The 24311-nt window shown below is 36.3% G+C and overlaps 1 protein-coding gene across 3 annotated transcripts in view; it reads right to left on the bottom strand.

Annotated features, from left to right (window-relative positions):
* The window catches only part of LAMA2 (laminin subunit alpha 2), a 677281-nt gene that overhangs the window by 401780 nt on the left and 251190 nt on the right, over nt 1-24311 (bottom strand). For all 3 annotated transcript variants that reach the window (XM_005684731.3, XM_005684732.3, XM_018053196.1), the window contains exons 5-9: nt 21769-21948; nt 17714-17803; nt 15687-15804; nt 8181-8359; nt 2218-2317 (exon numbers count right to left, since the gene is read on the bottom strand). In XM_005684731.3, coding sequence (XP_005684788.2) covers nt 2218-2317; nt 8181-8359; nt 15687-15804; nt 17714-17803; nt 21769-21948 — 667 coding nt within the window. The remainder of the gene's footprint in view (nt 1-2217; nt 2318-8180; nt 8360-15686; nt 15805-17713; nt 17804-21768; nt 21949-24311) is intronic.

Below are 24311 nucleotides of genomic sequence, written 5' to 3'. Positions count from 1 at the left end.
AAAGTCAAATCATCATGTTGAATACTTTAAATTTACACAGTGAAAGTGAAAGTCGCTCAGTGTGTCCAATTCTTTGTGACCTCATGGACTATACAGTCCATGGAATTCTTCAGGACAGAATACTGGAGTGGGTAGCCTTTCCCTTCTCCAGCGGAACTTCCCAACCCAGGAATCAAACCCAGGTCTCCCGTTGCAGGTTGATTCTTTACCAGCTGAGCCATAAGGGAAGCCCAAGCTTACACAGTGCTGTATGTCAATTACATTGCAATAAAACTGGAAGAATCAAAAGAAATAAGAGCTAAAGAAATAAATAATTTGCTTATCTTGGAGTAGATAAGAATTCAAAGATTATAAAGGCACATAAGAAATTCAATAAAAAATTAATATGTATAGTGATTTTAACATAATATCATTATTATAGCTAAAGTGAGTTTTCTGAATTTTGGTACATTACTATATAAAAAATTTTAAATTGTGATTACATTTGGAAATGAGACGGGTTAAATAGGTTAAAGAGGACAGTATTTGCTATCTACTTTATTCTGTTCATATTGTTTATTAAAATTTTAGTTGACCATGTGTTGTTTTCCTAGTAACTGAAAAATCACTGTATTGTACAACTGTAACATATATAATATTGTACATCAACTATACCACAATTTGAAAAAAAAAAGAATTTGGATCTCAGAAGGAAAAATAATTGAAAAATATTTTATATACAAATATCTTCATTACAGATTGGTTAAAATATACAAAGTTTGGAAACAATCTTAATATCTTTCAGAGTTGAGGACTGTTATTTAGGAGCTAAAACCAAATATCAGAGAAATATGAACAGATATGGGGAAAAAGTCACCATCTAAAGTTAACACATAAATGTTAATAATATTATTTGAGTTACCACTGCATTGAATACCCATTTTTCTACTTTTCTACTTTTTTTAAATCACTTTTTCAACAGCAAAATACTTACTGTTTAAACTCAGGGAATAAAATTAAATTACCTTAATGTGATTTAGTTATTATTAGAAAAAGATAAGGAACCATAAAATAAAAAATGATACCAATAATTCACCATTAGAGTTTTTAAATAATTATTTTTTAATCTTTTAAGATTTAAGACTCTAAGGCCTAAATACATAATCATATAGCTTTGTAAAGAAAGCAGGTAAGTTAAACTGCCAAAGAAATGTTGCCAGCCTTTTAACTCAAAAGTCTTTGGGGGAAAAGCCTATACAATAGCCATGATTTATTTTAGCCTTCGCACAGGAGAGAAGAATCCAGTCTTCAACATATAAAGAAACAGTTCCAGATATATTCTATGAATTTTCTACTTAACCTTGGCAAGCAATTTTCCTGGAAGTAGCTTGTAAACATTTTTACATCCAGGAGTTATTCTGGCATTTGATTCCTTAATGTTTGGAGTTCACCATGAATTTCAATCGTCAAAGCAGGTATTAGCTTAAATTAATGTCAGCCTCTTTTCCTTCATTAACTCATTCCTACTGCCTTTCATAGTCCTTTATGCACACTTCTTGTTTTCTGTATTATTAACTACATCTCAGTCTGTGATCTCATCTATTCACTCTTCCTTTGTAGCACACACATCCCTCAAGGAGCACTGTCATTTCACCCCAGAAACCATGCCAGCTACAAAGTAATCTAATAAATAACAAAACATCAAAAGGTGTATACACCACAGATGTATAATTGACTAGAAGGTGTATGTATATATGTATATAAATACACACAGATGTGTAAATATATATGCATATACATCGGAGAAGGCAATGGCAACCCACTCCAGTACTCTTGCCTGGAAAATCCCATGGACAGAGGAGCCTGGTAGGTGGCAGTCCACGGGGTCACTAGGAGTCGGACGCGACTGAACGACTTTAGTTTCACATTTCACTTTCATGCATTGGAGAAGGAAATGGCAACCCACTCCACTCCAGTATTCTTGCCTGGAGAATCCCAGGGACAGGGGAGCCTGGTGGGCTGCTGTCTATGGGGTCGCACAGAGTCAGACATGACTGAAGTGACTTAGCAGCAATAGCAGCATACATGTATAACTAATGTAAAACAATTCAACTCGTCTTGCTTTTAAAGTATAATTAAACATAAACGTAATTATTGAGATGTAAGAGTTGGATATGACTGAGCAACTAGCACTTTTTCACTTTTAATCAGAACAATGGCCCTCTACCAAATTCTTACCTCGTCGAGCATGTTTTTCATCCTTGACACAGACTTCATTTAAGGAACCAACTGGATCACAATGGCATGGCTGGCATGGTCTTGGATAATTTGGAGATACCTAACAAAAATATTAAATTGCTTTAAGTCAACTGTAATAAAAAACACTAATATTTTTTGATCCAGTAAGCCTTAGAGATCATTTTAATGACAAATAGTTAGTTAGACATTATATTAAGAAAATAATAGAAGAAAATTCTTTATTTTAACAAATTAATGATATGCAATAAGAAACTATATTGAAAAAATAATAACATAAGAAAATTTCTTTACTATATTTTCAAAATTGCTAGAATTCATTTCTTCAAAGAGGATATACAGAAGTAAACAGAATAATATAATAAACTACTATGTAACTGTTACCTAGATTCAATGATTACCAGGATTTTACCATATAACTTTCATTGTGCTTTATTCTTTGCTAAAGTTTTTAAAGAAAATCCCAAAGAATTTTTTAATCTCTACATATTTTAGAATGTACCTCTTTCTTTTATAATCACAATTACCATCATAAGAAACAAAATATCAATGTTTGCTTATACAGAAAATGTAAGAGAAATACACATTCCATGATAAATCTTCCTTACTGTTTTGTTTTATTACAACGTAGTTCAAATTAGTAATTTTCCCCTAAATTTTTAATTTTCAAAACCTTTTTCACATTGATCACAATACAACTAATTAAATTCGGTGCTTGAGAAAAGGTAATCTTAAATATTTACATTAAAATTTTGATTTTCTCAGGAGTGAGCATAATCTGGGGTGAGGAATGTAGGTTCTATAATTAGGAAGCCTTGAGCTCACATTCCATTGTGGCCACTTACTGGCTATGCAGCCTCCTGCACCTTACTTTCTGGCAATATGAGATTAATAATAGCAATCATAGTGATGTTATTAAATTAAAATTAAGAGGAATAACAGAAACCATCTAAGATTTCTCACATATATCAAATACTCAATACAAGTAGCTTTTAACATTAGAATATTTTAATTAAATAAACCTAAACTGAGATATTACTTTGCCAACAAAGGTCCATCTAGTCAAGGCTATAGTTTTTCCAGTGGCATATATGGATGTGAGAGTTGGACTGTGAAGAAAGCTGAGCGCTGAAGAATTGATGCTTCTGAACTGTAGTGTTGGAGAAGACTCTTGAGAGTCCCTTAGACTGCAAAGAGATCCAACCAGTCCATTCTAAGGGAGATCAGTCCTGGGTGTTCATTGGAAGGACTGATGCTGAGGCTGAAACTCCAGTACTTTGGCCACCTCATGCGAAGAGTTGACTCATTGGAAAAGACTCTGATGCTGGGAGGGATTGGGGGCAGGAGGAGAAGGGGACGACAGAGGATGAGATGGCTGGATGGCATCACTGACTCGATGGATGTGAGTCTGAGTGAACTCTGGGAGATGGTGATGGACAGGGAGGCCTGGCGTGCTGCGATTCATGGGGTCGCAAAGAGTTGGACACGACTGAGCGACTGAACTGAACTGAACTGAAGAACACAATGAATACAAGTAACGTTTCACAGAAAAAGTGACAATTAGACTAGAGGTTAAAGTGAGTTGCAATTTGAGGGAAGAATTGGGAGAAGGACTTTCTAACTAAGAGAAAACTGCAACACCAAAAGAAAAAACAAAACAAAACAAAAACAACACCTCTTTGGGCATATATAGCAATAAATTTCTTTAGGATAAATTCTTAGCTTTTATGAATATGATTTATGATTCCAATGATGAGCTTGAGTAAACCAAAGCCTTCTAATTTATTATCCTTCCTTATAGTAATTGGGAAAATCTGCTTGAATCAGATTGCTGATCAGGAGAACTTCCAGTGAACCCTCCTACACTGTTGGTGGGGATGTAAATTGGTACAGCTACTATGGAGAACAATATGGAGGTTCCTTAAAAAACTAAATTTAGAGCTACCAGATGACCCTGAAATCCCACTCCTGGGCATACATCCAGAGAAAAACATGATCCGAAAGGATACATGCACCCAAATGTTTATTGCAGGATCACTAACAAGAGCCAAGACATGGAAGCAACCTATATTTCCATCAACAGAAGAATGGACAAAGAAAATGTGGTACATATATCCAATGGAATATTACTCAATCCTTAAAAAGACTGAAATAATGCCATTTGCAGCAACATGGATGGACCCAGAGAGTGTCATACTGAGTGAAGCAAGTCTGACAGAAGAATAAGAAACATTGTATCACATTCCTTATATGTGGAATCTAAAAAGCAATGATACAAAGGAAACCTTCTTACATAAGATAGTCCATAAATGTATCTACTTTATACTTCAATTTTACTAAAATAATAAGATTACTAATTAATTCTCAAAGTAAACATGGCCATAAGTATATATATATACATGTACGTTTTAAATTTTAAATATATGTACTTAGTAGATATACCTAAAATTAGATTTTAGGGAAATAATTTTTAATAATGCAGATATATGTTTTTAAGATATAAAATTTACAGTGTACAAAAATTTTATTTCTATATCTTCATTAAAACATAAGGAATTTTCACCCAAATACTAAACACTTGAAATAGTTGAATTTTTAGCATAAAATATAGCATGTTTTTATGTGCTAAAATATCAAATTCTAGATTCAGATTCACTTAATAAGTTGTATTAAAAACTTGATCAAGCTTAATAATGGCAGAGTGTCTTTAATAGGTCCAACACATCCTAAAATGACAATGATGAATTCTGGACAAATATAAAAATCAAATATTTGAGGGCTTGGGAGAATAATCAAAAGCATGCAGAAATTAGAAGGATTTGAGATTTAAAAGAAAAAACACACTAGATAAGATTCATGTTCATATAAGGGTAACAATGAAATCTATGTATTGATACCCCTCCATTCTTAACTGATTCCTTAATTGCACATTAATTCTGGGGACTCCAAGGGGCCCACTGGAAGGAACAGCAGGAAAGTTGAATGACCTGAATAGACTTTCTAGTCCACATGATATAACCTAAATAGAAATTAGTTTATCAACCAAGAAAGGTTAGCTACATACTTTTAGTTTTCTATTAATCTGCTCTAGAGAAGTATAAAAGCAAGCCTCCAGTTTCTTAGTGATTAGTCAGTAAGCTGACTATAAACTGAAACAAAAGCCAAAAATCTTCAGAAGAAGATAATATAATCTTTGTCACTACAATGTATCAACCAAAATTTCCTGTGTTAATCAGGAATTACTAGACATGAGGAGAAAAACTAAGGCATGGTCCTTGTTCAAGAAAAAAACAGGTCAGCAAAAACAGTGAGGTGCCCCAAGTATTAATAGACAAGGACTTGTATAGGTCTCTAGATATGCTGAAGAGCATAAAGGTAATAAGGTTTATAATGAGTGAATACATGGATTTTTTTCAGCAGAGTGGAGGAAACTATAAAAAAAAATTAGCACGCTATAAAGCTGAAAAATTAACTGGTATGCTTAGCAACAGATAACTGATGGCATGCAGAAAAGTAGTATAGCTAATTACACAAAAATAGAAATTATCCAATCTGAAGCACAAAGAAAGAAAAAAAAATTATCACAGCCTCAGTAACCTATAGGCCTAATCCAGCAACATGGACTGTATGTAGCTGGAGTCACAAAAGGATGAGAGCACAGTTCAAAAAAATATGTAAAGAAATAATGGCCTAAAATTTCCAATTTCCAGCAATCTCAATTTATAATTACAAGAAGTTTAGTAACCAAGAATATAAGCACAAAGAAAGTCACATTTAGACAAACATGGTCTAACCAAGATTGGAAAACTTTTTCTGTAAAGTTAGATAGCATCATTGTAGGTTTTGTAAGTTACCTAAGGTCTGTTCTTCTTTTTCTCCCCTTCCTCACCTCCTCCTCTTTCTCCTAGCTTTTGTTCTATCTTATTCTTGCTCTTTTTCTTAATTGGGTTGTTCTTTTTCTTCTCGCTCCATCTCCTTTCCCTTTCCCTTCATTTCTTCCTCCCCTCCTCCTCCTCCCCCTCTTTTTAAAATAAGTTTTTTCAAATATACAGAAAAAATATTTTTTGTTGTTTGCAGGCCATACAAGTATAGGCCATGGGTCAAATTTTATCTAGGGTCCATAGTTTACCAACACATGGTTTGTTTGCTAAAAGATAAATATAAAGAGTATATCTTGAAATCAGAGAAGATAGACACCTTACATACAGAAGAACAAAAATAAAAATGATGGCTGCCCTCTCGTAAGAATAAACGAAATCCAAAAAAGACCGTAATACATTGAGTACAGGGCTATAACAAATTTCCTCCCAGTTCTGTCCACTTATTTAGCTGTACTGTGTTTCTTAGTGATTACATCTATAAAAATGAAAACAAAATATAAATTTTCCATTTTAATAATAAGTAATATTCATACATGTGACTTTCCTGGGGCTCAGATGGTAAAGAATTTGCCTGCAATGTGGGAGACCTGGCTTTAATCCCTGTGTCAGGAAGATCCCCTGGAGAAGGGAATGGCAACCCACTCCAGTATGCTTGCCTGGAGAATTCCATGGACGGAGGAGCCTGGAGGGATATAGTCCATGGGCTCACAAAGAGTTGGACGCAACTGAGTGACTAACACTAACCACTGGATAACTTATTAAAGCCCAAATACTTAGAAACTAAACAATAGAGAACAAATCACAATGTGAATAAAAAATTATTTTAATTAAATTATAATGATGCACATTACATATTTCTGAAGTCATGGGAACCAGCTAGTCATGAAGACAGTGTGCTGTTAGCACAAGGATGGAAAAATAAATCCATGGAACAGAACTGGGGCTCCAGATATTAACCCAAATGATCAACTTATCTTCAAAAAATGGCTCAAAACAATTTGAAAGAGAAAAAAAGTATTTTTCAAAAAATAGTGCTGGAACAACAGGTGAATGTAGATCTCAATCATTACTTCACACTCCAAACAAAGATTTACTTGAGATGGGTTACAGCCCTAAAACTTAAAATTATGACTTTTCTAGAATTAAAAAGAAAAATTTTGAAGAAACACGTCACAAGAGAGGATTCAGAATAGCCAGCAGGCACTTAAAAGAAATTTAATCAAAAAAAAACTGCTGTAAATTCATAATAGAAGATGTGCTGTAGCACTCAGCGTTGATAGGACTGACTTAGTGATTGCCTAGGACTGACTTGCCAGACCCATTACACCCGCATCCACTAGGATGACTACTTCAAAAAGAGTCAAGACCAAATGTTAGAGAGAGATGGAAGAAGTAGAACTCACATGTATTTCTGGTGAACATGTAAAATAGTATCATTAACTTGATGAAACATTGGCAGTATCTTATAAAGCCAAACATATATCTATTCTATGAAACAACTATTATACTCCTAGACATTTACACAAGGTTAATAACACATGAGCACAAAAAGACTCATATAAAATTGATTTGCAGGAACTAACCAAAAACTGGAAATGACCCAAATATATAGGAGAATGGATTTAAAATTAAGATACATTCATGCAGAGGGCTACTCCTGAGCATTTTTTAAAAAAGAAATACTATTGGTGTGTACAACATGGGTAAATTTAAACCTGTTACATTGAGTGAAAGGAAGACCAAAAATTTTGTGAACTTACAATTTCATTTTTAGAAAATTCACTAAGAGGCAAACTAATTTATGCTCTAAAATTCAGAACAAAGTTTGCCTGGTGGGTAAGGATTGACTGGAATGAGTTACCATGGGACTTTCTAGAGAGATGGAAATATTTTATATCACATCCTCAATGATTTATATCAGCTTCTATTATGAAATATTTCTAGTCACCTTTGAGATTTGAAGTCCAACTATTTAAAGAAGCAATCAAAATTATTTTTCCCTGTAATACATCTCAGTCTGAAAAATCCAAAATCATACTTCATGAAAGAAAAAGCATACTTTACCCCTTTGGGTCTGAAGAAACCATCAATGCATGTCTCACAGTTTATACCAGCAGTGTTTCGAGTACAATTAATGCACACACCCCCTCCAATGTACTTTCCATGTATATTTAAACTCTGATTTCTTCTGGCAACATTTTCATCATAATAGCATTCTTCAGCTTTCCCATGACAATTGCAGGCTGCATTAGGGAAAAATAAATTCATAAACTTTCAGATATATATAAAAATAATTTTTGTTACATAAGAGATTTCTATACCATATGGCAAATTATATTACATTATATGAATATACATACAAAGCCAATACAAATATGCCTAGAAAGTACATGAATCTATTAGATAAGTTAATAAATATATATTAAGGGAAATTAAAACATATAAATTAAACTGAATAGTATGAAATTGCCAATATTTGACTGATTTTATCTTACAAAACCAATATTTCATGTAATTCAACCTATAGCTTCCTATTACAACAAACAGATTATTACTTAAGTATGATACTGAATGATTAACATTTGTGTAATCTGTGATGAATAATTACTATATGTGAATCTCTGTATTAGATCCTATGGGTAAAGAAGGATGTTTAGTGTATATACATTTGATCTTTGAATATCACAGGGATTAAGGGTGTCAACCCTTTGCACAATTTAAATCTGGAGTATAACTATGCAGTCAGCCCTTCCTGTCCTTGGTTTCTCATCCCCCAATTCGACCAACTGAAGATTGAGCAGTACTGCAGCTCTGTTGTCTGCATTTAGGGAAGAAAACCCACCTATAACTTGTAAAGCAGGCTTAGATATAGTACAGTCAGTAAAGAATCTGCCTGCAATGCAGGAGACCTGAGTTCAATTCCTATGTCAGGCAGATCATCTAGAGAAGGAAACAGCAACCTTCTCCAGTATTCCTGCCTGGAAAATCCAATGGACAGAGAGGCCTGGCAGGCTACAGTCCTTGGGGTCACAAGAGTCGGACACGACTTACCAACTAAACCATAACTTGTAAAAAATCACCAAATCAGAATCGTAAGCCAGACTCTGAAGTTAGGCTCCAGAGTCTTAGGGTCAATCTCTATCACAATCCCTTCAAGTTATCTAATAAGAGAGAAAAGATGTACAATTAGTGCAAAGTAATCAGGACAAGAGGAGAGCTGTATTGTTCAGTGATGAGATCATGCTATTGTATGCCAGTCTTGGATTTGGGTATCCTCTTTACATTCATGTCCAACTCTTTGTGACCCTATGGATCGAATCCCCTGTCCATGGGATTCTTCAGGCGAGAATACTGGAGTAGGTTGCCGTGTCCTCCTCCAGGGGATCTTCCCAACCCAGAGAGTAAACCTATGTCTCTTAATGTCCCCTTCATTGGCAGATGGATTCTTTACCACTAGTGTCACCTGGAAAGCCCATAAATGTCAGTAGCAGGTCACAAAAGAGTCGGACAGCACTTAGTGACTAAACAACTAATGAGAAGGATTATAAGAGGTCCTATATAGAAATCGAGTATATCTACAAATTAAATTCCTGCAAGTACAATTTCTAGTCAGGGGCTAGAATTTTAATTTTAATTAACTTGAAAACTTTCTCTCTAAAAATGCTATATCAGATTACTTTTCCTCCAAGAGACACGTTAAAACTGATTCCCCACAGCCTCGCCTACACTGTGTATTATCAACATTTTAAATTCAGCTCCTAGACATAGTAAACATTCAAACATATGTTGAGTTAATGAAAGAACATCTTGGTAAGTTTTTAAAAAGTACTTTTATTGTTTTAATGGATACTTCTTTAATCATAAATAAGTGTGACAATTTCTTTATATGATTATGTCATAGTTTTTTCCTGAGAAATGCCTGTTTCAATCTTAGCTTATTTTTAACAGTTAAAAAAAATTCTTATTGCTATGGACGCTTAATACAGTAAAGATATTTTCCCCCTTGTCCGGTTTGTTGCAAATAGCTTCTTCAGTTTGTTGGCTTTTGATTTAGGATATAGCACTGTTGCTGTATTAATGGAGAGTTTCCAAACTTTATTCTAGGGAAGTATATAATCACAAATAGAAATCACTAGGCATGATATGCAGTTTTATATCTTTAGGACAATGCACAAGAATTCTTAAAAATCTTACTGTAAAAATATATTGCAAGAAACCGTCAAGATTTCTGCTACCAGTGTAACTAGAGAGAAATGCAGAGGAATACAAATGTATTCTCACATTATTTAGAACTCGTATTGCTGACTGTACTTATAACCATGAGCTAAGGCATGTAAAGACTGATGCTTGAGAAGCATACACTCCATGTATGAGGGCCCCCTGCCTATAGCTCTGGCTGCTGTTGACAGGTCCTGGACCTGCACATCTTCCATCTAAATCCTCAGAGGACACAGAGAGAACCTACTCACAAACAACCATTTTACACTCTGCCATCAGCAGTTTGTTGTTTCATCAAATGTTCATGACACATGATAGAAACTGTTAGTACAGGCTTAGCAATGGAATACATACCCCTTGCACTTTATAGATACACCCTGCCTCAAATAAGCTAGATTGATAAAATCCAAATTAAAGTCAAGTGAGTTAGAAGGAAATTATTCATTTTATCTTTCTTTCTGGGAGAGATGGGAGGTTGGACTTCCCTGGTGGTTCAGTGGTAAAGAATTTGCCTCCCAATGCAGAAGACATGGGTTCAATCCTTGGATTGGGAAGATCCCCTGGAGAAGGAAATGGCAACCCACTCCAGTATTCTTGCCTGGAAAATCCCATGGTTAGAAGAACCTAGCAGGCTACAGCCCATGGGGTCACATAGAGTTAGAAACAACTTAATACAATCATTGTAGGTTGTGATTAAACAACACCAATTCATTTTATAGAGGGATTTGTCATGCTGCAGAAAGATGTTTCTAAATCTTCAGAGATGACTGCAACACCACTCAGCTTGGAGGCTAAAATTTTTATATAAACTCTTATGAATATATATATCAACAAAAGCACAATATATACAAGGTTTTATGGTTAAAAACCCTATCATTATTTTGTAGATTTTTAAATTTTTTTTCAGTTTGAAAATCCAACCTCCCATCTCTCCCACAAAGAAAGATTAAATTGTTTTATGATAGCAGTATTTTTAAAAATGTATTGAGTGGCAAGTGGAAATTTCCTTTTGTGTTGCTTTGTCTATCCCTACGGCTAATAAGTTGGATCCATCCTTTCCGTTTCTTTGTTTAAAGAGATACGTACTAGTGGAGAGTGGTAAAGGGTTTTGCATATCCACTTAACATTGCATTATGATAACCGTGTGACAGAAAATCAGAGACAACAGGAGGAATCCCTACCCTCAAATGATACTCCCACCTGTAACTGCTGATATCCCAGAAGCAGAAGAGAAATTTATTAAATTTAAGGAAATTTAAGAAGAGATATTCATGGTGTCATTCAACTTAAACTCAGCCTTAGGAATGAAAGTCTGCTCTCAGTTGGGAGAAGTTGTGGAAATCCTGAGGGATCATCAGGAATGGAGTTGGGAGTAGAGGAAAAAAAAAACAAAAGGTTGGGCATCTGATGCAGTTAAGGTTTACCCCTTTACACCACTGAGTAGTGTATTCCTCCAGATACCTCTCAGAACAATGACTGATTTCTAACCCAAAATATCTTCCCAAGCACACAGACACAAATCAAAAAGCAAAAGAGGTAAGCGCAGAAAACTAAAAGACTCAAGACATTAATAGTACATGCAGAATCTTAGGCTTAAAAGATAATGTATAGTTAGGAAATATTTTACGATTAAAGTAATTTTAAGGACCTATCATGTCTGATACATGACACATGACAAATACATTTTATTCAATTCATATATACAGTTGGCATTAGTTTAAAATGTGTGCCAAGCCTGTTTTGGAGGCCATAGATACCTCTGGAACTGAAAAAATGTGATTGGGACTGATTTGCTAAAATACTATTTGAATTCAATTGAATCGGGCTTTCTGGCTAGTTGAGATTTATAGTTCCGCAAAAGTTTTCATTTTTAAGTCTCATCTTGGCCTGAATAGATCTCCAGAAACAAAGGTTTCTTTAGCATGCCTGTCACCATTATGGGACAGTTGGCAACACTAGACTACAGATGACAATATAAGTCATCTGTTGTGTTTCTTGGGTATTTCCCTTTAGGAAAAACTGGACATATGGGTTGTTTTCAAAAATGATAACACTCAATATTAAAGTATAAATGAGTGCTTATTGGTGCATATTTTCATAGCCAGTTGTTTTTATGATTTCTCATTACTGGCTCTTTCTTGGTTGTCACTGTCCAATAATTACTAAATCAGTTCAGTTGCTCAGTCATGTCCGACTCTTTGTGATCCCATGAATTGCAGCACGCCAGTCCTCACTGTCCATCACCAACTCCTGGAGTTCACTTAAACTCATGTCCATCAGGTCGGTGATGCCATCCAGCCATCTCATCCTCTGTCGTTCCCTTTTCCTCCTGTCCCCATTCCCTCCCAGCATCAAAGATGTTTCCAATGAGTCAACTCTTCACACGAGGTGACCAAAGTACTGGAGTTTCAGCTTTAGCATCATTCATTCCAATAAACACCCAGGAGTGATTTCCCTTAGAATGGACTGGTTGGATCTCCTTGCAGTTCAAGGAACTCTCAAGAGTCTTCTCCAACACCACAGTTCAAAAGCATCAATTCTTCGGCACTCAGCCTTCTTCACAGTCCAACTGTCACATCCATACATGACCACTGGAAAAACCATAGCCTTGACTAGATGGACCTTTGTTGGCAAAGTAATGTCTCTGCTTTTGAATATGCTATCTAGGTTGGTCATAACTTTCCTTCGAAGGAGAAAGTGTCTTTTAATTTCATGGCGGCAATCACCATCTGCAGTGACTTTGGAGCCCCCCAAAATAAAGTATGACACTGTTTCCACTGTTTCCCCATCTATTTCCCATGAAGTGATGGGACCAGATACCATGATCTTCGTTTTCTGAATGTTGGGCTTTAAGCCAACTTTTTCAGTCTCCACTTTCACTTTCATTAAGAGGCTTTTTAGCTCCTCTTCACTTTTTCTGCCATAAGGGTGGTATCATCTGCATATCTGAGGTTATTGATATTTCTCTGGCAGTCTTGATTCCAGATTGCGTTTCTTCCAGCCCAGCGTTTCTCATGATGTACTCTGCATATAAGTTAAATAAGCAGAGTGACAATATACAGCGTTGATGTACTCCTTTTCCTATTTGGAACCAGTCTGTTGTTCCGTGTCCAGTTCTAACTATTGCTTCCTGACCTGCATATAGGTTTCTCAAGAGGCAGGTCAGGTGCTCTGGTATTCCCATCTCTTTCAGAATTTTCCACAGTTCATTCTGATCCACACAATCAAAGGCTTTGGCATAGTCAATAAAGCAGAAATAGATGTTTTTCTGGAACTCTTTCACTTTTTCGATGACCCATCAGATGTTGGCAATTTGATCTCAGGTTCCTCTGCCTTTTCTAAAACCAGCTTGAACATCTGGAAGTTCACAGTTCACATATTGCTGAAGCCTGGCTTGGAGAATTTTGAGCATTACTTTACTAGCATGTGAGATGAGTGCAATTGTGCGGTAGTTTGAGCATTCTTTGGCATTGCCTTTCTTTGGGATTGGAATGAAAACTGACCTTTTCCAGTCCTGTGGCCACTGATGAGTTTTCCAGATTTGCTGGCATATTGAGGGCAGCACTTTCACAGCATCATCTTTCAGGATTTGAAGTAGCTCAACTGGAATTCCATCAACTCTACTAGCTTTGTTCGTAGCGATGCTTCCTAAGGCCCACTTGACTTCACATTCCAGGATATCTGGCTCTAGGTGATTGATCACACCATCGTGATTATCTGGGTCATGAAGATCTTTTCTGTAAAGTTCTTCTGTGTATTTTGCCACCTCTTCCTAATATCTTCTGCTTCTGTTAGGTCCCTACCATTTCTGTTCTTTATCGAGCACATCTTTGCATGAAATGTTCCCTTGGTATCTCTAATTTTCTTGAAGAGATCTCTAGTCTTTCCCATTCTGTTGTTTTCCTCTATTTCTTTCTATTGATCACTGAAGAAGGCTTTCTTATCTTTCCTTGCTATTCTTTGGAACTCTGCATTCAGATGCTTATATCTTTCCTTTTCTCCTTTGCTTTTTGCTTCTCTTCTTTTCACAGCTATTTGTAAGGCCTCCTGAGACAGCCATTTCGCTTTTTTGCATTTCTATTCCATGGGGATGGTCTTGATCCCTGTCTCCTGTACAATGTCATAGTTCATCAGGCACACTGTGATTGTCACAGACACCATGTCTAATATTAGCATTTTATATTATTATTAATGTGAAACAACACATTGAAAATATTAATGGATTGCTAAAATAGATATTCTTTCTCCACTCGTTTGGTTTTTTGCCTCTCCCAGTTACCTTCTCTCCTATTCTTCACAACTACTGTCCCCAAATCCTACCCTTTAATAAGTATAACTAATCAGTCAGGGGCCTTCTTCTTCCTAGATAATAAAATGAGTCTAAGCTTTAGGGTATGACCTCTCCCCTCTGGTTTTCTCCATTTATTAGATGACAGGTATTCAAAAGCTACTTACTAGGGGAGGAACTATATAAAAGGGGAACAGGCAGAGAATCTGCAGCTATACTGGTTTGACAACCATTTTATAAACGTACCTATTTAGAAGGGTAATCTCTATATCCAGTAGGTTTTACTGTATGTTTATTTACATTTCTCTCTCCCTCTCTATGTGTGTGTATGTGTGTGTGTACTATTATTAAAATAGTAATAATTTGTTACTATTAGTTTACAATGTCTGCCAAGCCTGTATTGGAGGCCATAATCACCTCTTGAACTGAAAAAATGTGATTGGGTGATTCACTAAATGTGATTCACTAAAATGGTAATGTTCGAATTCAGATAGATTGGGCTTTCTGGCTAGTTTAGATTTATAGTTCAGCAGAAGTTCATATGAGGGCTTACCAGGTGGCTTAGACAGTAAAGAATCCGCCTGCAATTCAGGAGCCATGGGTTCAATCCCTGGATTAGAAAGATCACCAGCAAAGGAAAATGGCAACCCACTCTAGTATTCTTGCCTGGGAAACCCCATGGACAGAGGAGTCTGGTGGGCTACAGTTCATGGGGCCACAAAAGAGCTGGACATGACTGAGTGACTAACACTTTCAGAAGTTCATATATATTACGCTATAAGCTTCAGATTCACCCCTGATAACAGTAAGTGTATATTATGCTTTTATCTACTTCTCATAATTATCACATAGTGGTAAATTAATAAGTGTTTTGTAAATATTTGTCAAAAAAATAAAATCTTGAAAACTCTAAAACAGGAGAGTAAAAGAGCTTCCAGCTACTGTCTTGAATAAAATGCATATGGATTTGACACATGAGTTCACCTGCAATCAGCATGTGTTTATACCACCTGTGCCCCAGGAAAGGAAGACTTCCACATGGTGTTGGACTGTCTGGAACATACCTTCACATTCAGTTTTGGTCAGAAAAGTGCCTGCTCTCCAAGGTTTCTGATGGAATCCAGGACAGCACTGGTCACAGCTATCACCACACGTGTTATGCTCGCATTCACAGCGGGATTTCTAGTTAAAAAAAAAAAAAAAAAAAGCAGGGGGCATGGTAGGGAAGCATACTTTCAGCATTCTCTGGAACCATAAATGACGACAAGAGAAAACATGGAGCCTCTGTACCAAAATCTAAAACTCCTGTCAGTCTGGGAAGGAAGAGGTTCCAGCAGCGGGAGTGATGAGTATATTTGATCAACATCAGCTTTGGGAGGGAGGTTCAGGCTGGTACTGGAATCACTGGACTCAGATGAGCAGAGAATGAAGGCCCAATCAGGAGTGGTCTTGAAGACTAGAATCACTTCTATAATTCCTGAGATCCACAGGTTTTCTGGGTTGGATGAATCCATTTTAAGGTTTCCATCAAAGTAATATTAACATTGGAAGGACTGATGCTGAAGTGGAAGCTCCAATACTTTGGCCACCTGATCCGAAGAGCTGACTCACTGGAAAAGACCCTGATGCTGGGAAAGATTGAGGGCAGGAGGAGAAGGGGGTGACAGAGGATGAGATGGTTGGATGTCATCACTGACTCAATGGACATGAGTTTGAGCAAGCTCTGGGAGTTGTTGATGGACAGAGAAGCCTGGTGTGCTGCAGTGCATGGTGTTGCAGAGTCAGGCATGACTGAACGACTGAAGTGAACTAACTATTAGCATTTAGCACAGGAAGAGGGGAGAGAGTAGATGGCTAGGCATGGAGAGGCAGGGATAGAGCAGAAATCTAATACTCCAAGCCTGAATCTCCTGTCTGCAAGTGTTTTGAGTACAGTCTTATTTCACTGCATGGAACCATCCTTCCAAGGCTGCTGTGCAGGTTCTCAAATCATGGGAAATACTGCTCATCAATACATCTGATAGACAGTGCCCACACCCTGCAGAAAGCAGGACCACAACCTTGTGAAGAAAACTATGCCAGGGATTTGAATCTTCCCAGGTAATACATGGATGAAGGAGCCTGGTAGGCTGCAGTCCATGGGGTCGCTGAGGGTCAGACACGACTGAGCGACTTCACTTTCCCTTTTCACTTCCATGCATTGGAGAAGGAAATGGCAACCCACTCCAGTGTTCTTGCCTGGAGAATCCCAGGGACAGGGGACCCTGGTGGGCTGCCGTCTATGGGGTCGCACAGAGTCAGACACGTCTGAAGCGACTTAGCAGCAGCAGCAGCAGGTAATACACTATGATCCATTACTCAGAAAACTAGCTTTGAAAGAAATATCATTTGTATTACAGTTGTAGTAGGAAAAAGTGTTTACCTAGGTAGCTACATTCACTGATCTCACTATCCAAAATATTTCTACCATACATAAAGTAGATGATTCTGTATTTCACCAGATTGTTTATGCCTGAGAAAAACAGATGCTCATTCATCTTCTTTGCTTAGGTTATGTTCACTTAATACATTGTCATTAATGAAAAATGCAACCTAAAACCATTCCAGCATTTTCTGACCTGGTGATTTCAAGCTCTCTTGAATACTCTCTTTCACTCTACTCCTTACTGCCCCATCTTACCTCGGTCTCTGGTTCCATGGTCATTTATATTTACTTCCAGGTACATTTTTCATTCGTTTGCATTAATATTTTTTGATGAAAATTCATAAAAGAAACAGGTTGATTGATGACAGGCATTCTCTAAAGCTAAATCATACAGCAGGCTGTCATAGCTAGAGAGGTTTCAAAATAGATAGACTGGTTTGGAGCCTTTTTGGGAAAAAACTAATCTGTTTTCTGATACTGTAATGGCTCCCTTCAAAGTCTATCATCCTAACTGCCAGCTCTATTTCACCCTGGCATGGCTTTCTGTTACACCATCTAAGTGGGGACCTGACACCCATTCACAGCGTCCCTGTCAGCAAAGCTTCTCATGAAGCATTTTACAGTTCAGAGCTTCATTTTACCTAAGCAGCCTAAAAATATACATACATTTGTCACTGGATCAAGTGGACAAGCCCTGGCATGACCGTAGCAGATGCACATCCCTCCAACCGAAATATCCTTGACCGAGTAGTAGTACTGCAAAAAGCAATCCAGAGAGAAATCCTGTTAAGACTACTGCAAGGTGGAAGGAGCATTCAGTTAAAAACTTGGCTTTATGCGTCTACCGTTAGTTGGACGCTGCAGAGAACAACTGAAGGCTCACAAGAGTATCCAGTAACTCCTCACATTGAAACCACGGCCCAGGGGCAGAATGCCTCTCTAGTGTATGTTAGGTGGGCATTTTAGAAATTCATTTCCCACAACAACATAAAGTGCTGCATAGTACGCAAACTCCATACTGGAGCATTTATTATCGAAAGCAAACTGTTATGGGGTGGGGGAAACAAGGACAATAATTCTTCATAAAATCTGAAAGACAGAAAACCTCTTTTATAATCATTTTAGGAATGCCAGTGTTCATGAATCATATGCAGACTGTTCTACTTAATGAATTTGAAAAGAATCAACAAATGTAAGGGAAATGGTGCTCATGAGGACACTTTTCTTAAGCATATAAAGAAGCACATGAAAAGTAATTAACTACAAGACTGGTTTAATATAATGTAAGGAGCAAACTAGATGTGCAGAACACTATTTCTTCATTATTATGTTAAAATGTCCATGCAATTACCTTCCTGTTTAGGTTAACATAGGACTGCCTCAAATTATTTTCATCTACCTAGCTGTTTTTGAAAGGTTACTCATAATTTATACAACTGGACAATTAAAAAAATTTAACTAATTTGTATATCACAAGTTATAGTTAGTTGTGAAAGTACTTCACATTATCTTATGGAATCCAAACAGCCATCACAGTGGTAGATAATTCTATTATTCCAATTATTTATACTAAACACACACACACATATTTAGTGAGCATAAATAAATGGATACAAATCTGAGTTCCCTGACTACAAATTCTCTTTTCTAATTTACTTCTTTTTTAAACAGTTTTTCTTTTTGTTTTTGCTGTTTATATACAGTATCTTTTATAATATTTTGTGTTACTTTATCTTACTTGATATACTTATACCTCACACTATTGTAACTTGCAAGGAAGTTTAGATTTAATTTAGACGTTAGACTCTGCTTTTCACTAACTTCATCACCTAATAATACAGATACAAACAGGCATAGTTGCTCAGAAAGCTGATACAGAAGTTTTGTAGATGTTTTTATTTATTTATTTATTTATTTTTTAAATTTTATTTATTTTTTTTATTTTTTAAATTTTAAAATCTTTAATTCTTACATGCATTCCCAAACATGTAGATGTTTTTAAAACTGCAACATTTGCTTTAAATATAAATGTGTAATGCTTCATTTCTAAGTCATGAAGAAGAGCTAAAATTCAATATCCTATTTTTATATATTTAAATTTACATGTAGGGTTTATAGAACTTGAGTACTTTCAAAAAATATAATTATATGTTGAACTTTACTGCACTATTTTAAAGATTCATATACAATGAAGCTACAAATAATAGATGTGCACCCCAACACTCTCTCTGCCTTCAGCAAAAGATGATAAAAGGAACATGTTTACTTCCATTGATTTTTTTTTCTTTGATAGATATACTGTCAGGAAAGATTAAATTTCACTTCAAAATTATTCAGTCTTCCTTGGTGTGTATTTTTAAGTCATGGCAAAATTAAAATTAAAAGTGATTTTTTAATAAGTGAAGAATCTAAACTTTGCTGTAAAATAATGATGACTTTTGCAGAAGACAATTTGCAACAGACTGAAATATAACACAAGTCAAAAGTATTTCAGGTTTGGAAAGGGCACTGAAACATCCAACATGTGTTGTATGAGGACATAAGACTTTAAAAGTTATTTTGTAATGATGGAGAAGTTAGGTGTGAGGAAGTTAAGCAATGAGAAAATGTATGAGGAGTCCTCACATATTTGTGAAAAGCACTGCCCTTCAATATTCAGTCTGTAGGATCAGCACTTTGCTAACTGGTGGCAACAGTTGAACCCCAGTAGGGTCATTGTGGAACAATGTTTTGTCTCACAATCTCAGTTTCTCCCTACAATCCTCTTTTCTCCTTTGCTTCTAGTCACACAGTAGATATTCTGTTTACATGTATCTGATTTATGGATTTACTACTGAACTGAGTCTCTAGCTAATACTGTCTTGGTTGTATACATGCATAAAAGGGAGATGACATAAACCAGAGAACCTGGCGGGACATGGATAGGAGGAAGCATAGTTATGACTCATAGCAACCTGAGCTATAAAGAAAGCTGAACGCCGAAGAACTGATGCTTTTGAACTGTGGTGTTGGAGAAGACTCTTGAGAGCCCCTTGGACTGCAAGGAGATCCAACCAGTCCATCCTAAAGGAAATCAGCCCTGAATATTCATTGGAAGGACTGATGCTAAAGCTGAAACTCCAATACTTTGGCCACCTGATGCGAAGAGTTGACTCATTGGAAAAGACCCTGATACTAGGAAAGATTGAGGGAAGGAGGAGAATGGGATGACAGAGGATGAGATGGATGGATGACATCACAGACTCAACGGACATGAGTTTGGGTGGACTCCGGGAGTTGGTGATGGACAGGGAGGCCTGGAGAGGTGCAGGTCATGGGGTCGCAAAGAGTCAGACATGACTGGGCGACTTAACTGAACTGCCTGAAACTGGGCAGATCATCTATGTCATAATCTCTCAAATTTCTGATTGAAAATAACACCTCTGCTAGCTTCTGTTTCCACTGATATGTTGAAAGGATGCTATAACCACTTTTTCCCCTGATATTCAATTCATAAAGGAAAATAAAAGTGTATACAATCAGTTTTTTCCCTAATATCTGTATTCTTTTGAACTAGAAGTGCATTGTGATTCATTAAAGAAGCATGAAACTAAATTATTTATTTAGATAAAATGGTCCATGGACCAGTGGCATCCATATCACCTGCAAAATTGTTAGAACTGCTGTTTCTCAGTTCTGTCCTAGATCTAATGAATTTAAATCTGCATTTCTACAACATCACCAGTTAATTCCATGCATATTAAAGTTTATCAGAATGTGATGTGGTATGAGTGTCTGCCTGTGTGTGTATATGTACTGAGTCATGATATAAAATGCATTTCTTAGTGTGGGTTACAAGCCCACAAGACCAATTATAATAGTACTACAGATAACCCAAGGTGTGGAAAAAACTAACTTTGTCCTCAAAATCAAGAGAATAAACTAGGCAGTATGAGCTCCACTGTACCAAGAGGAAACTAAAGTTTAGAAATGTTACAAAGTTTGATATTTGTTACACATCTAATAAGTGGCCCAGAGGTTGGATTTAAACAAAGGAAGGTCCATGAAATTTTAAAGTCATTCCCACACTGAAAACTAATTTTTAAAACTATTTAACAGACTATTATGGAGAAGGAAATGCCACCCCACTCCATTATTATTGCCTGGGAAATCCCATGGACAGAGGAGCCTGGTGGGCTACAGTCCATGGGGTTCAAAGAGTCAGACACAACTGAGGGAGGAACAGGCGCTCTCCAGGGCCCCAGAGCTTTTGATGGCAGAGCCAAGGACTGTGGCTGAGGACTCCCAGCTCCCAGGCCTCTCTTACCAGATACAAGCATGGAAAACTAGAATCTAAATTACACCTGATGGCTTTCCTGGCGGCTCAGTGGTAAAGAATCCCCAGTCTGGGAAGACCCCACATGGCAGAGCAGCTGAGCCCGTGCAATTACAGCCACTGGGCCAGGGCTCTAGAGCCTGGAAGCCGCAACTACTGAGGTCTGTGGGCGCCAGAGCCCGTGCTCTGGAACAAGAGGAGCCACCGTGGTGAGAAGCCTACGCCCTGCTACTAGAGAGTAACCCCTGCTCGTGGCAACTAGAGAAAAGTCCACGCAGCATGAAGATCCTGCACAACTATAAATGAATAAAATCATTTAACAAATTTAAAAAACCTATTTAACAGATAATTAAAACAATAGGCCCAATATTATTCACAGATTCCAATATGATTCCTCATAACTTACTCTTCGCGTGACAATGGGGTCAATTTCTCTTGGGTCTTTGTGAGCGAACATCATCAAATCAGCATTCAAGGTGCGGATCCTCTGAAACCTCAGGCGAATATAACGGGCAGAGGTAAATTCTAGCAGTTCAGGAGAAGGATCATCAGCACTCGGTCTCCCATTGATCAAAGAAATATGAATCTACACAATTTGGGAAATAATTTAACAATTAAGGTTACCAAGACTTACATATCTGGTTTTATTTAACTTTTCTTAGACAAATAGTCAAGCTCCCCTTCTCTCAGTTAGGCAGATACAGGTTCATATTTACTAGAATGCAGTGAAGTAATTGAGAAATATTATGAATGTACATGTACCTGCAATTTATTTGTTTCTATTTCAGGCATTTTCTATATACTGCAATTAATTATATTTCTATGTTCCAAGTCAGTGCATCTACTTGAACTTCCTAGGATTTCCAAAAATTCTTAAATCAGTCATTCTTTTTCTGAAAATTATTGCAGCCAAAAATTATTTAAGATTCTGGCATATACTCCCATATATTTTCTGGTGGGAAACCAGAAAACAAAATATCAGACAAAAACAAGAAATCATCAGGAACGCGAATTTCTTTTTATTCTGAGCTTGAAAGTATCTAATTATATTGCCTTAAAATATATAAAGAGAGTAAAAATCGACACATTACCAGAAAAATTACACAAATCTCCAATCACAGTGAGACATTTCAGTAAGGTGGCTTTTGTTATTACTTTTTTAGAAAGTGATAGCTTAAGAAGGCAAAATTTATCAAGGCTATAACACATTCTATGAAAAATATGCTCTTTGAAAATATATTAAAACTTGAGTAGAATGGAATATTCTTTAGGAAAATAATTTTGCAAAATTGACACCAGAAGAAATCAAATCTAACCATACCATTTTCCATGAAAAATCAGAGAAATGATTATCCTTCAAAGGTGAATTGAGGCCCACATGCTCTCACAGGGATTTTGAGAGCAGAAAATTCTAATGGGGGTGGGGGGGAGGTAAATCATTATATAAAATAAGAAGTACTTCTATCACAGATAAAGGAATTATTTTTATAATGCCTAAAGAACTTCTATAAATCAACAAGAAAAAATACCAATGACATAACACAAAAATAGGCAAAAGATATAACTATTTAAAGAAACAGAAATAGAAATGGCTATTAAACTTCTGATAAGATAGTGAACCTCATTTATAACAGAACTCTTAATTAAATCCACTCTAAAAGCTTTCTCCATTTTTTCAAGTTGTCAAATCCTAAAATATTAATAATACTCCCTGGGGACAGCAATTGTTACACATTTACAGGTTGAATGTAAAATGGTATAAATCCTTATAAAGGTGAATTTAGCAATACCTGTCAAAATTACAAATGCACAGAATTTTTTACTTAGAAATTCCACTTCTGGGAAATTACACTACACAAATGTTTTATTAATATGTGTGTGTGTGTGTGTGTGTACAATTAACATGTAATTAGTGATATGTAAAAATGCACTGAATTTCTATAATATTTTTTGAAAATAGCAAAAGACTGGAAAGAACCTAATATTCATCAATAAGAGATGGGTTAAATAAATTATACATCTATACAGTGAATTATGTGTACCACACAAAACAATGAGGAAACTCTCAAAATACAGATAGGAAAAAGTACATTCAACTTTTTGTACTTTGTTAATGCATTCTTACCTATGCAATAAACCAAATCAAATCAAAACTGTTAAAGAAACTGAAATTGAATGGTGGGTTTTGGGCGGAACACGTGCACATACTGTGTGTATGCACATACAGGAGGCTAAAGAGACAGGATTACAAGAAGAAAGGAGTCCTGGGCTGGGAGCTATTCAGAAACATGACAGTCTGTAAGTGCACTGGGAACTGTGACTTGAGGTCACCCACTGGAATTTTCATCCACTTTTGCAAGATGATATATCATGTGTGTTAATTACATTTTTTTGACAGGAGAAGTAATATGTGTTTCCATTCCTAACATTCTGCATTTAGATAATCCCCGAGAGCATTTTACAGACTGACTGCCAATAAACTACTGAGTCACTAGAGGAATAAACACAGCAAGCTCTGAGATGAGAAACTAATTCTGATGTCACAAAGGATAGACTCAAAATGCCTCGAGATAAAAATATGAAATGTCCCAGCTAATTGACTCCACTTTGAATACTTAATAAAAAATAAATTTACTTAATCAACATTTGAGGATGATAAAATTCAAGGTCTCCTAAAATAATGAATCTCGAAATGCTGAATGTCCTCCCTCTGACACCAAACATTTGAAGAGTAACATAGATCTTGTATATTTCACAGTTCTGGCATCTAGCAGGTGAGCCAGAAATGTGTTTAAAATCAAGTTGTCTCTATTACTTAAGACAGTATCCATTAAAGAATGAATAAATAGATGTATACAGCAGCTAAAATGAGTTCCCCTTAGAGACTAGTTTGGGCACCCCAAAAATCACCAGTGTCCTTGAATTCACACTTAAATTTGTCTTATCAAG

Source organism: Capra hircus, chromosome 9 (assembly GCF_001704415.2).
Source record: "Capra hircus breed San Clemente chromosome 9, ASM170441v1, whole genome shotgun sequence".
NCBI lineage: Eukaryota > Metazoa > Chordata > Mammalia > Artiodactyla > Bovidae > Capra > Capra hircus.
Note: the sequence above shows the minus strand (reverse complement) of the source record. Positions and strands in the feature narration are given on the sequence as shown.